Source organism: Sinohyriopsis cumingii, chromosome 17, assembly GCF_028554795.1.
Source record: "Sinohyriopsis cumingii isolate HCF-2022 chromosome 17, ASM2855479v2, whole genome shotgun sequence".
NCBI classification, from domain to species: Eukaryota; Metazoa; Mollusca; class Bivalvia; order Unionida; family Unionidae; genus Sinohyriopsis; species Sinohyriopsis cumingii.
The window spans coordinates 21,991,036-22,007,241 of record NC_142977.1 but is presented as its reverse complement, the minus strand read 5'-3'; the positions used below and the strand labels follow the sequence as shown (position 1 = coordinate 22,007,241).

Genomic DNA, 16,206 nt, shown 5'->3' with positions numbered 1-16,206 from the left:
GGTGTCGTATGCTGGGGACTTTTGAATTAGCCAATGGAAATGCGGCTTTCAGAAATCTGAAAGTGAATCAAATCGCACGACACAGACTGATGCTCTTCGGCTATAATGTTTAGTCTCCTAAACTGGAAGATATAAAATGTCATCTGATTGGCTGTTAATATTAGCTATTACGATAATAACATATGTCACCAGAACATGATCCATAAGTGGTCGCTGTAAGATCTTCATGTCGAACAGCTCTGATTTTAATCACATTTCGTGAGTTGCATATTACTCGACAAAACTGCACTACTTTTTAGTATCCAACATAATTCATTTGCTTTGTGCACGTGATACCTCGTGTTTAAGGCGTGGGGATACACTATCCTTAAATTGGAAATTTCAGTTTTAAGTCCGAGCTAATATCATAATGTTGCATTGAAATTGTAGCAACTTGTAATAGACACATAGAGGACTTAAGTTCTCATTTCCATGCTCACCATGAACAATGAATATAACATTATAGACCTTTGCTCATTTGGTTTTTTAAACAGTAGGTCAATTCAACATTGGGTCCTCCACACTTTTCTTTGTCAGTTTCGATATATATATATATATATATATATATATATATATATATATATATATATATATATATATATATATTCACGAGAGATTTCATAAACTAACACTTTATCAGCTGCTCATCTGATAGTAGAGAAAGAATGCAGGAGCTCAAAGTTTGGTAACAGCGTACCTTTGTTTCAATAAGACCACAGGAATGCAATCGAAAATCTACGATGGTCTCTAAAAACAACCCAAAACATCATGAAGTTAAATGTTTCATCGTGCTTGTTGTACGTTTATTTAGAAAAGATACACATATAGTTAATTATTGTACCGCTCCTTACCACACCACTTTTATTTTCACATAATATAACATAAGTTATCCTTACAATAAAGCCACTTCAGGCGATAGTCTCAGGATTTATTTGCGTTTTATTTCCAGAAAGAAACACCTAAACATCTATGACTTTCAAAGAACGTCCACATAAACTAAATCTGCAGGTTACGCCACAAATCCACATGCAGCGGCAAGTCTGCAAGTTTGTGCACAGTTCATATACTTTGGAATTCCCACAATGACATTGGACAAGCAAATTTAAACATTATCGGAAGCTGAAATTGCCGAATCTTTCCATTTCCCTTAATTTTGTACAGGATAAACCTGAATGTGCTATGACATCTACCATATTCGCCTGTAATCATATCATAAGCTTCTGCGTAAGGGTGCTCCATGTGCAAGGCATCATTAGTTCGTCGTTTTTGGTTCTCCAGTTCTCGTCTTTGGCAATTCTGTTTTTCACCATAATGAACATCTCCTCAACGTGGTCGTCGTTGTGACGCTTTTCAAATACGTCCATTGTGACTTGGATGAACCAAGAGCCGATGTTTTTCCGCCTGAAAGCACAGTGTCCTTGAAAGAAACAAATATGAGACATTTGCTATACACCAAATGCTTGATAGTTTGACGCCTAGCAAACGTAACTAGCACGAATGTGGAAGAAAAGGTTGGCATTATGTTATCCCTTCAGGTCCGATGTACGTGCGAACGTAGTTGCATCAGTAATATTGCTTAATGCCAGTAAAACCGTTTGAAGTGTTGACTTTCATCTTTAAAAGATGACATGGTGTTATCTGTTGATATACCCAATCTTTTATTTTAAAATCAATTCCCTGGCATGGAAATTGTAAACTTTGTTGACTGAATTCAACAACGAAGAAGTTTAGATTTTAAGCACATTTTCCGATCCACTGTTTGTGGAAGCGCAATAGAAAACCCTAGGCTGGAGTTTTATGATATGAATCAAAGATGCAATGACAATGGGTATATACGTTGTGGTAAATAGCGATAACTACCAATAAGGTGTAGGTATAATGCTGATTTGTTACAAACTTTTAGCTTCGTATGAAAGACATTTCAAAAGAACATGTATAAGACATTACATCACGAGACATCTTTCAGCTCTTTTTTAGGCATACCGTTATGATCATGTTCTTCCAATTGTTTTTGATCTAGTTATTGTTACATGACGGTGTCACATATAAACAAGACGTGAAGATACGCAAACCAGAACAGTATTTTTTGCGAAGCATCTTCGTTACAAGACAATGTAAAATTTCAAGTGAACACGCATATATAATAGTTTAGATATTGATATGGTTACTTCTGGCATTATCATATTTACACTTGTATCACAAAGATGCATACCAAAACAAAAATACATTTGTAACTCTGCTTGGGTCAATATTTCTTTGAGACACTGGACTTTGTCTTAAACATACGAAGAATAACAAGAACAACAAAAAGCAATGCTATAGAAAAACAACTAAATATTACAAGCAGGCACACAGAAGAAAAACACAAAAGACAAAAATACAACTACAAACTGGACAAACTGTCTGCCAGCTTGTGGTAAAGTATCAACAGAAAACACACGCCATTGTATAAAGAAGATCCAAAACACTTTTGATGTTGAACAAAGTTCTGATCAATTAACACAACCATCCATTTAGGCTACCACAAAAATAAATATTTACCTGTATATTCATGGATCTTGTATTACGTGACCAATACAGATGATGCTCTTAAAATAAGTAACAGGAAAGATTGAAATGCAATCAACTTTGTAAAATTTAACAAATAATTTATTTCCCGAGAATACAAAGTGAAAATGAGAAATAACAACCTATGGTGTTGCTAATGAAATACCAAAATAATCCAAGAATTACAGACACAAGTCCTAGTAATTTAAAGTCCTGAATAAAATTCAGCAAAAGTCCCGAAAAAATATCTGAAAAGTGAAGTCGATTACGTATATGTGGTAGCAATTGAAGTGCTGATGAGGAGCTTTTGTTTTGTTAAGAAACATAATACTGCAACCCACTGGACCATAATGAAGATAGTTCAGTGTTGGACCCAAACGATACTTCAAAACATGAGGATACAGTATTTTAGTTCTGACTGACACGTATATTTAGCTGGTGCAGATCTTTTCAAACCCTCACTACTTTATGTCAAAATGGGTTTCGTTCAAAATATAGATCATACGAGATGATACTAAAAACGTGAAAGGAATAGGAAACGCTTGTATATGAATAGTCCAGAAGAAATGCGCATTACTGCAATAATTAGTTTAACGTCCTTTCAGCACTCAATAGCCTTTACAGTAAAATTCCTATATGATAGCATTCAGAACGCGCCGCCCATTTTGATGTCTTTTACTTCCATAGCGATAAACCAACTGATGTAATTTTTCCTCATCAGTACATGCCTAGGTTAAGATGTCTGGGTCCATAATTTGCCTCTAGTTTGGGAGAGACACATACTAAACAATGATGCAACTATAACATAAACATTCCACTGAGTTGCAGCGCAAGATGATGATTTAGCCAAGAGACAATTATCATATAATCGCATAGTTGCATGTATATTATGGAGTGTGTTGTATCATTTTTAGATTTCCATAATAGACCCTTGAGCAAATATTGCCACAAAGTAATAACGATTTCTTCCTACATTTCAGTCATTACTTGTACTGCTTATATCGGACTAACATTCCCATTTTAACTTATAACTCACAATGCTCTATAATGTCACAAAGAAATGGAAAACAATCAGTTGTGTTGCTCACATATGTCACTTGTGTGTGGCCTGGGGGATTATTCATAAATAAAGATCTGTTCTGTTATATTATATTTAGTAAACAGACATGTGTTTGTGCAGCTATGTGGGTCACCAAAATAGCTATGGTTATATAACATTTACAATTTTGAATTTTATACCTCACATAACCCTTGCACAATTTTCACAACTTATTTAAAAATAATCTGTCAACAACCATGGCTATTTTGTTATCAGGGATACAATCACCAATTTAAAATATTTTCAAATGGTTTTCCTCATCAGAGGTGGTGCGTTCTAATACAAGACAAACCTAAGTAATAAAATATATGCTTCACGTCACCCTAGACATAGCTTTGATTGCATATTGTTCTATACTTTGTTTGCCAAATTCGTTGAATACTGTTATGGTATAGATAATTTATAATGGCTGTTGTACATGACTGGGACCCATGCACCCACACCCCTATCCAAAATTATATGACGTTACCAGATCCTTAACGTACGGGCTCAATAGTGTCGAAGAGGAAAAAGCTGCTGTTCGGTGTGTTACAAATTATCATGAAGTACCTGGAGTAGTTGCATAGGCGATTAACACATCGGCATCAGTGGGCACAGACATTTTTCCAGCGACGTCTGAGATGTCTTGAGGCCAATCATCTGCTACGTAGTGACCTTGTTGCGTATCATCTCCTCGACAAGACTGAATTAGAAATACTTTAGGCTTTCCTGTTAAAAGAAATAATTTTTACCGAATGTCGACCCAGCCGTATACAAACTTTCCTTTACATTCTCTCAGAATTACACATCTAAAATCGCTTAGGTATTAATATGCAACTGTATTCAAAACTTATTGCGACTCCAGGTATTATGTTAGCTAACGGCACAAAACAATTAAATGATGGCAGTACTTATTCATATATATCTCCAGTTTACTTATATTGTCTCATTAAATGCCTTGATAAAATCTAACATATTTAAAATGGAAACAAAACGGAATGTTAATATACTTTTAATACGACATGAATTAGAGTACATCACTGGTTTTATACACGACATATAGCGTCGTATATTTTATGGACAAATCGTTTATAACCGAGTCAATATAAGAACATACAGAGACACTAGGATATATTATTTAGTCAGTTGAACTATGTTTTATCCGATAATAATCCATACACAATTAAATATCCGTTGGTAAACGGATATATAGATACAGACAATAGCGTTTTAAACAGCTCGACGTTGGGCATTATATATGGAGACCTTGTATTGTTTTCGACTAGATTGGCGTCAAACATGCTCTATCATGCTTTTTAAGTGATGTCCAAAAAGGTATGGTAAGTGATATTCACTACGTTTATATTGTTGTTAGTATAGTTCTTTTTTATGACGCTTAAAATACACCAACAGAACACACGAGAGGGATGTAATAGTTATTGTCAGGCTGCACAGTAGGTTTGCCTGCTTGCCTTTACTGCCTTTTTCTGACTAAGCTGACACTTAGTGGATTTCGCACAAAAAGAACTGGAACAAATGGTAGAGGATTTACATGAAATTTGATGGGCCATACAAAAGGAATTACCGAGCATGCCCTAACAGTAAACAAAAGAGTAAAAAGAGGAATATGTGTTATTGGGACATGCTCCATGTATTGTCAATTAAAAATTGGGGACATCATAAAAGACAAATATACAAAGCAAAGACAAAAGAGACAGATTTTAAGACAGAGCAATCTCATAACCGCGCAGACACGATTTGTTGTAATTTTCAAAGTGAAAACCTTTATGAATCAAATTCATAGAGACTGTGCTTGTCGGGTCATATTTTGCCATGTTTAATTCTTAGTAGCTTTTGTGCTAATTTTGTCAGTAAAAGATGTCTATTAAATATATTGTACAATGTATACAGTACACAAAATCTCTGCAGAATCCTATATTATATCAAAACCTATAAGTTAATAGTTTCGCTAATTAAATTTTCTGTGAATTATCAATTATATTTTTACTAAGTGACGAATGGCATTGTTTCGCAGTTAAACCAAACTTGGACACAGTGAAACAACTTAACGAGACCATGGAACAGTTACAAGACTTACTTCTACATATGTATACAGTGACTTAAAAATTCATTAAAACCTTATAACAGAGTTAGTTGGTTAAGCGTTATAATTTTACAGCAGTTTCATGTTGTCCAGTGGTGTGAAGATGATCTTTTATCAAACATTTCAAACCAATATAATGTCCTGTAATAATTTCAGGCTTTTATTGCTTTTAAAAATAGGCAAAAGAAGAATACAGACATAGTTATAGCAGATGTAGACAGATTTTAATATTTATGGGCTCAATATGATGGCTTTTATTCATATAGACAAATGTTCGCATTCGGCAGGAGTCGAACCGCAGATCTTTCCATCTCAAAATTGGTGCTAAATACCAATACAATGCGGTTTCAATTAATAATATACCTTTAAAGGTAAATTAGGTAAGCCTTAATATATGCCAACACTAAATGATCGCGGCTACTTATTCATTGTGAACGAATTACGTTAGTGATTCTACATTATTTACGTATGGTCTTCCTGATGTTGTTGAGGACTGAAGTGAGTAGCTCTTCATCCATTCGACCAAATATGTTTATTTTCAAAACACTGCATCATACTTTTATAGCATTTTGTCATCTCGTCTATTAATGCCGGATGCTTTCAAATGGCACAGTGCTAAATATATGTCAATAAATAATGTTTCAGATAAAGTCTCGGTAGTCTTTCTGCACCAGCAAATAAAGCTTTTCCTAATATAATACCACTGTCTTACTTTTCGCAGTAAATATAAATTGCTTCGGTTACTGTTCCTCTATATATTTACGAGTGGGTTCTTATATTTGAATTAGTATTCGATGGCAGTAGATCATTAATAGTAAAATAAATTTAACTTCCCTGCCTTTCGGGGCTAGTTATATACGATTTACCGAGAGAAAGATTGTACAATTTATATTTTCCCGTGCGTCAGTGTTTAATTGTATTTACTATATGCCTCAGAAATAATTTTGCTCCCAAAAATAAACACAAACTGGATAAAATGTTGGACATTAAGTGTTCAGCCTTGTGTCATTATTTTATCTTATCGTGATATAAGAATCTTGCAGTTGCCTCTTTTGTGAATAATAGGACATCGATTACGACAAAAATAAAGAGAAAGAAATGGTGATTTATTTTTGCTCTTTAAACTATTGAATATATAAAAGCCTCTTGGAATTATGATTATTTGCCTCTTGCCGTATTCAATGAAAATATCGGAACATGTATTGTATTGATTGTCAGAAGCTTATTTTAAACATAGTCTTACCAGCGAACATTGGCATTTCAGCATTAGTGAATGTTTTCCTGATGTCATCTATAGGCTTGTGCTTTCTATCACGGCATACAATTCCTTTCTGTAAGGAAATAAACCATGTTATCGTGTTGTTTGTTATGAACAGAACATAAGTTTTAGAAACAGACATAAAAAGAAACAATATTTGTTTGGTAATAATTCTTTCAGAAACCATGTTATCGTGTTGTTTTTTTTATGAAAAGAACATAAGTTTTAGAAACAGACATAAAAAGAAACAATATTTGTTTTTTTTAATAATTCTTTCAGAAACCATGTTATCGTGTTGTTTGTTATGAACAGAACATAAGTTTTAGAAACAGACATAAAGTGAAACAATATTTGTTTTTGTAATAATTCTTTTAGAAACCATGTTATCGTGTTGTTGGTTATGAACAGAACATAAGTTTTAGAAACAGATGTAAAAAGAAACAATATTTGTTTTGTAATAATTCTTTCAGCCACGTTAAGATGAGTAAGATGCATAACTTCACCGAAGAAAGTGGATATGTATAATATTATGTGTGTGTGTGTGTGTGTGGTTTGAATTTTTAGCGGATATTTAACAGTGTTTCAGTTATATCGCTAGGAGTCAGCTGTTAGTACCATTTGTATACGTGTGACCCGGCCGGGGTTCAAACCCGCGACCTATCACATCCGAGGCGGACGTTCTAACCAATAGGCAACCGGAGCTGTCTAATAATATTATGAGTACATGACAACAAAAACTTGGCGAGCGAAGTGAAATCGTTGGAATGTAAAAATTGGTCAAGCCACGAGCGACAATAAAACATATTGCCACGCTTTCTTCCATTAAGTTACTTTGTCGTTAACGGCTGTATTACTGCATTGATCAAATTATATTATAAAATTGGACTTAACTCAGGTTTGCAATCAACATTTCTCTTACCCCACTTTCTCTATTGTTCAGACATGATTGTAACCGTGATGCAAATGTAAATTTGTAATTAAGTAGCTTTTATAAATATCTTTAATCCAAAGCTTTGCCCTATAAGTCTTGTTCCGTTTGTCGTCCAAATCATACAAGTTCCATGACGAATTGAAATTCCTATTCTATACAACATATTGTAGTCTGCTGGTAGGAAGTTGTATCTCAACATCATATTTTGAACTTTAAACCCGCATCACCTGCTAAACCAGGTGTGTGGTAAAAGTATCCAGCTTTTAGCGTACAGTTAGCTATTCCTACATTCTTTTAAAATTGTTACGCAACAAGAAAATTTCATTCTTTATGTGGCAGTTACGCAAACCTCATAGAGTGTTTTAAAGTTAAAATGTAATACATCTATAAGCATCATTATGTAAGCCCGTTTCGTTGAATGTTGAGAGAAACGTTTCCTTGGATTGTCTATCCTAGAACGGTCACTGCATCTATCATAATTATTCAAGCATTCGTATGAATGCTTGTCCTATAGCAAATGAAAGTTTCATTGTACCAACAGTGAAAATCTTCTTCCCGAGTGACACTTCAGGCCCCCAAAGAACATTTTACTTTGTTACTGAGCCAGGCATCGTTTAAATTATTTGCCAGCTACTCTAGGCATTCACCCATGAACCAAAGGCTATATACAAAGGTAATCGTTCTTTTCGGGGGTATTTTCTAATCAACTTTTATGAGCCCATCAAGTCTGAAATCATTGCTTAACTAATTCTTTTTCTCATCATTACTTTCTATTAGATTCCCTCTCGTCTACCACTCCGGTGGCCTAGTGGTTAGAGAGTCCGCCTCGAATGCGGGAGGTCGTGGGTTTGATCCCCCGGCCGAGTTATACCAAAGACTTTTCAAAATGGTACTAACAACTGCCTCGCTTGGCGCTCATCATTAAGAGATTAGTGTTAGGACTGATCGGCCTGGTGTCAGGATAATGTGAATGGGTGGAACATCATACTACATGTCTGCGGCATGATGCCCCAGTACTAGACATCACTATAAATTGCCACTCTGCACACATCGTATCGATATGACTGAAAATTTGTTAAAGTTACGTTAAAAATCTCTCTCTCTCTCTCTCTCTCTCTTACACCCACACACGCACCTCGTCATATGGATTATTTTTACTAACCTCTTGACAAACAGGTTGTTTATGAACCTTTATGCACTGTGTCTATGGAATTATCAACACTATAACATGCTGATTTCTGATCAAGATCAAAATTAAGCATTTTTCACAGACACACACACACACACACACACACACACACACATGACCTCTGATGTCATTGACAGGTAGGTTGCTAGATTTGTATAGTCATGTGACTCGGAATGCAAATGGCGAGATCCAGGTCAAATTTCAGCAACGATGTACTTTCGTCGAAAGACATGAAGAATGCTATGCTAGCGATTTGATAAAATAAATCATATTCCTATCGATTTCATGCAGGTATATCTTGATGAAAGGTCGTTCAAGTTTGCTAGGCCGGCTAGCAATTGGTTACCTTATGCCGACACCAAATGGCGTCGGCAAATTCCCACTTTTCGATATGGAGTGGACTCGGACTATACACTCCAACATAAATGTCCAAATATCACACATGGAGTGGCAAGAGTCAGAGGAAACTTGAACTAATATATATATATATATATATATATATATATATATATATATATATATATATATATATATATATATATACTGATTTCGTGTGCTTTTGTCTGACAATTTCCTATAAATAATACATTTAGCTAGCGTGATATATGTTTTGAGGTCCAAATTTAGCACTGTTAATCGAAAAAAGGAATGGACTTATTTAAAATTAGATTGATGACGAAAAATCTAATTTTAAAGAAGTCCAGTCCTTTCTTTCTATACACATTAAATAAATGGCAGTATTTCAGCAAATAAAACCAGTACTCACCATTTAGTGTAATTTAACAATACGATTAGAAGGTTTCTTTCTTAAAATATCTTGGTACCTGGTAAACTGTCTCAAAAAGACAAAAGAGCTTCCAAGTTGTACTATAAAGTTAAAGCTTCTTTAAATACTTACTTTGTTTCCATGGCTAAGAATTGCACAGAAGAAGCAGTAATACTGCTTCCAATATGTATTTAGATGATCTCTTGCGTCTTGAAGTTCTTTATTTAATTCCGATAGTCTTAGGTCAGTATCTCTATCCTTCCGTGGATCATGAACATCAAACCTTAAAGTCTCTCCAAAAAAGTGATTGAGTTTTTTCACATCCAGTTCTGTATCTGAAATAAATGGTATGTTGGAGTTTTTGTGAGTGTTGTGTATATATCATGATATTTTATTTAGTTTAACTATATGTGATTGCCAAGATTGAATATTTAAGGTAAAGAATAGGAAACAAAATGCAGCACTGTTAATATTAATGCAATATCAAATTAAATATCCAGCTGACATAAAGATTTATATATTATGATATGAAACTGTTTATGAAACCTCGAGAGAGAAGTGGAAGAGGGGATATTGAGTTTGATGTGGATCGATTGATGTGGATCGATTGATGTGGATCGATTGATCAGACTATGAGTAAATTTGTAAATCTAATCGCTTTTATTACAAGTCTTTGCATTTCCTTTTATATAGATCAATTTTGTTTCGTATCTTGTAAATCGTTTACAAACAGGTTGGTATTGAAATCCATATTGATATGAAATAGCAGAAGTCTGATAAAGTTGGTCACTCATTCTATGCCTCAATCGGCACTCAGCATGGAAATTCTATTCTCGATTGGAAACTCTTAAGACCATGAAGGATCAACGACATTATTTACTCTAAATATATGATATGCTACAATGAAGTCTCAAGCAGGCTGATAAAACATCTCTTCGAATATGACATTATAAATAGCCAGGGGCTGAAATGATAGCTCTAGTTATATAATTTCTAACGATTCTGATATTTTGATCATTTTGTGTGGATAAAGGTAACTCGTCCATGTGCTATTCATGGATTGAATGGTTCAAGGGAATTTTTGACGAGAGATATAAGACAACATCAATAACCAGGATTAAAATATTTGCTCAAATGCAGGTTACCATATATTGCACATATAAAGTTATATAAATCTGGAATTGTCTGGAAGAACAGTATATATTTGTTTCTTTATTTTGAAAGTATAGATAATCACGTTTCAAAACAGAGTACATCCCTTTCTGTGCATGATAAACTAGCATTGCAGTTTTTAATTATAACTTCTCAATATTGAATGATGACAGTTTTAATCGTTACTTTTGAGTGTAGCAAGCATAAATCATATCAATAATGCAGAGATTATCTTTAGCCTAGATATAAATAAACATATTCAGTAGTTCGATACGCGAGGAGACAATAATAACAAGGACTGAAAATTGAAAAGAACGGCAATTTTGATAGTAGTTATACATTTGAACGTACTGTTTTAAATACCGCTGATATTGTTTAGAACTGAAACTAGTTTCTTGTTCGAAAGGATGAATTAATTATCTTAGCACAACGTTAGCTTATTTAGAATGGTTGGGAAAACAATTTTGAATTCAACAAACTATTAAAAGAAAGTTCTAAGTATTATACAATTGTATGTCTTGTATATTTAGTAGGTGACTGATAATATCGTCTGGAAAGGACGCTTTATTATTTTAAATTGTCTTATTGCATATACTATTTCGCTTTAATTTTCCTCAGTTTCATGCATTGTACGTTGAGTTACATTTGCTAGCACATATATTTGGGAAGAATTCAAACAGAAATAATCCTAAAGTCCATTTGCTTCCTCAATGTTAAAATGTTATTATACAGTTATTAACGTAAACTGGAGGAATTATAACTGGGCAATTGAAGTCTTTGGGATTACCATTCATGAGGTTAAACTACTATTTTAAATCACGTTTCGATGTTCGGTATCATTTACTGTTTCTTTGCATTCTATTATAACGATTTATTTATTCTTGTTAGTCAATGACACTTTAATTCCTCCGTTTATCCATTTTTCTACTTCCGAGTTTTAGGTCCTAATTAAAATAAATTTTGTCTCACTGTGTAATTGTCACTATTTAGGAAAAAAAAATCTAGCGAACAAATAGTTTGGCTACATCAGCAAACATGTCTCACTTTTTTGACAAAATCCTTACATGAATTTTTACTAGTAATGCTAGTAGCTGTAGTAGTAGTTTTAGATATGTTAGCTATAGAACCGAAAACTGCCTAATAAATACCTAAGAAGATAGCCAGCATTAATTACAATACGTCCAAAGAAAGTTTGCAACTCTGGGAAAGAATTATGACATTTAAATAAATTTTTAAATCATACCGTCTCTATCCTCGGTAAAATTCAAAATAAGAAGATAGCCTTTCTTGTCGTTTCTACCATACACGTCATAAATTCCTTTAGATGACTCACCGACATCAGTGAATTCTGCAAATAAGGGATAAAATATATTTAGACGTAAAGTTAACAATGTTTACACAGTTAAATAGATACGTTTAGTTTGTAATTCGTTACGTTGTACAAAAAAGATTTTGTATTAATAGGAACGAACAGGTCATAAAAAGCTATAAGCAGTCGTTTTAGTTATCGCCATCGTCATTGCCTCCTTCTAATAATATATATGCGATAATAATGATATCTTAAAAAATTATTAAGAGCTTTTTCTTGTCAATGTCATCTGCTGTGATGCTATTTGAACAAAACAAGTAGACATTATTCTGTTGCATGTTTTGCATTTTTTTTTTAAAGCATGATGGGTAGTGAATAAACTATCTCGTTAATGGAATTTCATGAGCTAGGAAGAACTGTCTTTGCCAGTTGGTAATGTTTGACAAGTACATGCGATTTTTTCCTATAGCATTTAATTTTAGAAGCAAACTGGTCAATAAAACATATGGTCAACAAAAACTGTAGTTCGTACATTTGTTGAAGAAACACGACTTAAAATACAATTTATTAAACGAGTCCAGCCAAATTTCATTGCAAATATTACATAACTTTATCTTTGGGACATAGTCTTGTTCTGTCTGAATTTATATCTTTTGTGCGAACTATGCTTACACTTACACAATATTGTTAAAGTATCTGTCTGTGGATGACTATACTATTTAGTTATTTTTAGTTTTGTTTGTTACGAAATGACAAACGCCATATATATATATATATATATATATATATATATATATATATATATATATATATATATATATATATATATACAATTGTTTTACTCTAATTCAGTTTTGTTGCTCGTTATTTGTCCATTCTTTTACTGTTCATTTATAGAATGGCGCGATAAATACTAACATTGTCAGCTTCTGCCATTTAAATTTATTTGAAAATCAATGCTCTCTCTCTCTCTTATATTCTATACTTTCCGCGCGTTTATTCATATTGATATTTTCGCACTTTCATGGTTTTTAATTTCTTGATACATGATTACAATATCAATTCATACATTGTTCAATATATACATTTTTATTCAGTCATTTTAATCTCTCGAGATTTGGCCGAAGATGAGATAAACCATTTGACGTCATTAAATTAATAAATCAATCTTTACTGTTTTCCATACTGATATTGAAAAAGTACAAACGAAAACATTAGCAATGTTCATTGATGATTTCCGAAAGCATTCGAAAAATGCAATGATACTTATTGAATTAAAGTAGGAGCAAATGGAATGTCAATAATTAGACAATGCATACGAGGATACAAAGTGGTTGCTAATTGTTGCACAAAAATCTGAAGAAAACAAATTATTATTAAATTACGCGTCCATTAATGAGTGATTGTGTTGCTAAAATGAAGTCATATTTGTAAAATATTTTAACTGGAGTTTCATTATGAAATTTCGCTGTTGACAAATGTTTGGTTTTTCAGGCTAAGCCGTAAACTCGTAATACATGAACGAAACAGGAGTGAACACGTCTGAACATGTTAAAATTATGTTTTGTTCAGTCTGCTTTGTTAAGAGTTTTGGTGTCTGTGTCTCGTCCTTACTTTGTTTACTTTTCTCGTTTTCTAAGATATAATCTTTTCAGTCGTCGGTGTAGGAATATCCTAAATGTGCAGTAATGTGTACTGCTATTACTGCTGATGTTACTATTAATACACCCGATACTACTACTAATAGCAATACTTATAATAATATTAGTAATAATAATGCATATTTGGTAAATCTATATTGACATACAAAAGTACGTATGAACATTAATAACGTGTCATTGACCAAAAGCAAGGATGTAGAAGGTTTTATCATCTCATTAGTAAGCTTTTTTGTACACGATATTTAGTAACTTAATTTACCTGGATTTGGAAAATACCGAATGTAGAAAATCATACACCTTCGCTGTTAATAATGGATAAATGTACCTTGAACCTTTCGTATGTTTCAGATGGCTTGTCAAATTACTGAGTATAAACACATCTAAGAAATACCTACTTTTGAACTGGGCCCATGAAAATATTAATCAGTGACACTTGAAATAAATTCTGGTAACGATATATATGGATCTCCAGCTTAATATTTGTCTTTCCTTCAGAATTACCTAGATCAACAAAACAAAAAAGTCAATTCTTTGCCTGTTGAGTTTGACCTTGCAGATTAGCACTCTCTGTTTACAATATACATGGCTGTACGAAATACTATCCCACTGTCCTGAATACTTTAGATTTAAAGGCCATAAGCGACAAACTACATACACTAAATGATGTCCCTGACCTTGAATATAGCAGCCACAATGGCCAAACTGTTAAAGTGACATTTCAGCAATATATAGGTGTATTTCGTGTGTTGTGTACAACATTTACGTTAACAAATGTTTGGTCTGGCCATAAGTTGTACATGAAAAATTTACATATTTTTTGTACAAAATGTTTTAGCTAGACGTTAATTGGGACATCAAATTGAAACCTCTACAATAACATTAAATGAACACGGATGATATTAAATGTACACAGATGATACTAAATGTACACAGATGCTGTACAGTATAACATACACATCCTTGTCAGTACTCTATTTGCCAACTTTCATTGTAGACCTGACAAGTGATATTCTATGAATAGCAAGCAAAGATCTCTTTATTCTCGCTGCAATTTCCAGTCTAAACTGAAAGGGGCACACATATAGGTTAGTTCATTTAGGTTTGTTTATTCACTGTTCAGAAAATATTACCGGATACTGAACGATTTCAGTCTTTCACTGAGACCATAATCCGAGAGAATGAAGGATTGTTTATAAAAATATTGTATTATCTTGATAATTTAATTGCTAAATTCCTAATACACGCTGGATCACATTAATAATAATAATAATAATAATAATAATAATGAGGACTTTGTATAGCGCCTAATCTTTAGAAGTTCTAAGCGCTTTACAATATTAGACAACACCTATAAGATAAGAAACATAATAATATTATTACAAAAACAAACAACATGAAATTAGAAAAAACATTAAACAATACAAAACATGCTGAGAATATTTCAGGTAGGAAACATTATTAGGTCTTTTAGTTTGTTCTTGCAGTCGAAATAAGTGAGTTTTGAGAGCCCTCTTGAATATGATCACTGTGTCTTTGTGTCTAAGTTCAGCGGGCAATTCATTCTACGTTGATGGGCCCTGGTATACAAAAGAACGCTGCCCATATGCCTTTGTTTTCACAGTGGGAATAATGAGCATATGATTGTTAGAGGAAGAGCGTAAGTATCTTGCTGGTGTGTACACATGGGTGAGGTCGGATAGGTATGTTGGACTAGACTCAGACAGTGAAATGTAGCACAGAGAACAAATTTTGTGTTTGATCCTGGAACTAATGGATAGGCAGTGTAGGGTACAAAGCAGGGGGAGGTGTGCTGTGATCGTGGTACTCTAAGGATGATCCGAGCAGCTGTGTTTTGAACGTTTTGAAGTTTCTGGAGTAGATATTGAGATGAACCAGACATAATTGAGTTACAGTAGTCCTGTCTTGAAAGTACCAATGAACACACAAGTATTTTAGTGGCATCAACTGAAAGATATTTGCAAATTGAGCTGATGCGTCTCAGCTCAAGATATGCAGCCTTGCATATGTTCATGACATGTTGGTGCAATGTGAGAGTACTGTCCAGAGTAACACCTAGGGTTCGTACTGATTGTGTGAATTTAATGTTGGCGTTGCTGATAGTCATTGTTTGAGGTAAAGGATGTGAATGAGAAAGTCTATGTGTTGTAATCA

At 33.5% G+C, this 16,206-nt stretch overlaps 1 protein-coding gene across 1 annotated transcript in view; it reads right to left on the bottom strand.

Annotated features, from left to right (window-relative positions):
- Positions 1-808: 808 nt before the first annotated feature.
- The window catches only part of LOC149777911 (caspase-14-like), a 30,676-nt gene continuing 15,278 nt past the window's right edge, over positions 809-16,206 (bottom strand). Inside the window, exons 6-10 of the mRNA XM_089939007.1 lie at positions 12,308-12,412; positions 10,045-10,247; positions 7,012-7,099; positions 4,235-4,393; positions 809-1,456 (exon numbers count right to left, since the gene is read on the bottom strand). Coding sequence (XP_089795133.1) covers positions 1,245-1,456; positions 4,235-4,393; positions 7,012-7,099; positions 10,045-10,247; positions 12,308-12,412 — 767 coding nt within the window. The 3' untranslated portion in view covers positions 809-1,244. The remainder of the gene's footprint in view (positions 1,457-4,234; positions 4,394-7,011; positions 7,100-10,044; positions 10,248-12,307; positions 12,413-16,206) is intronic.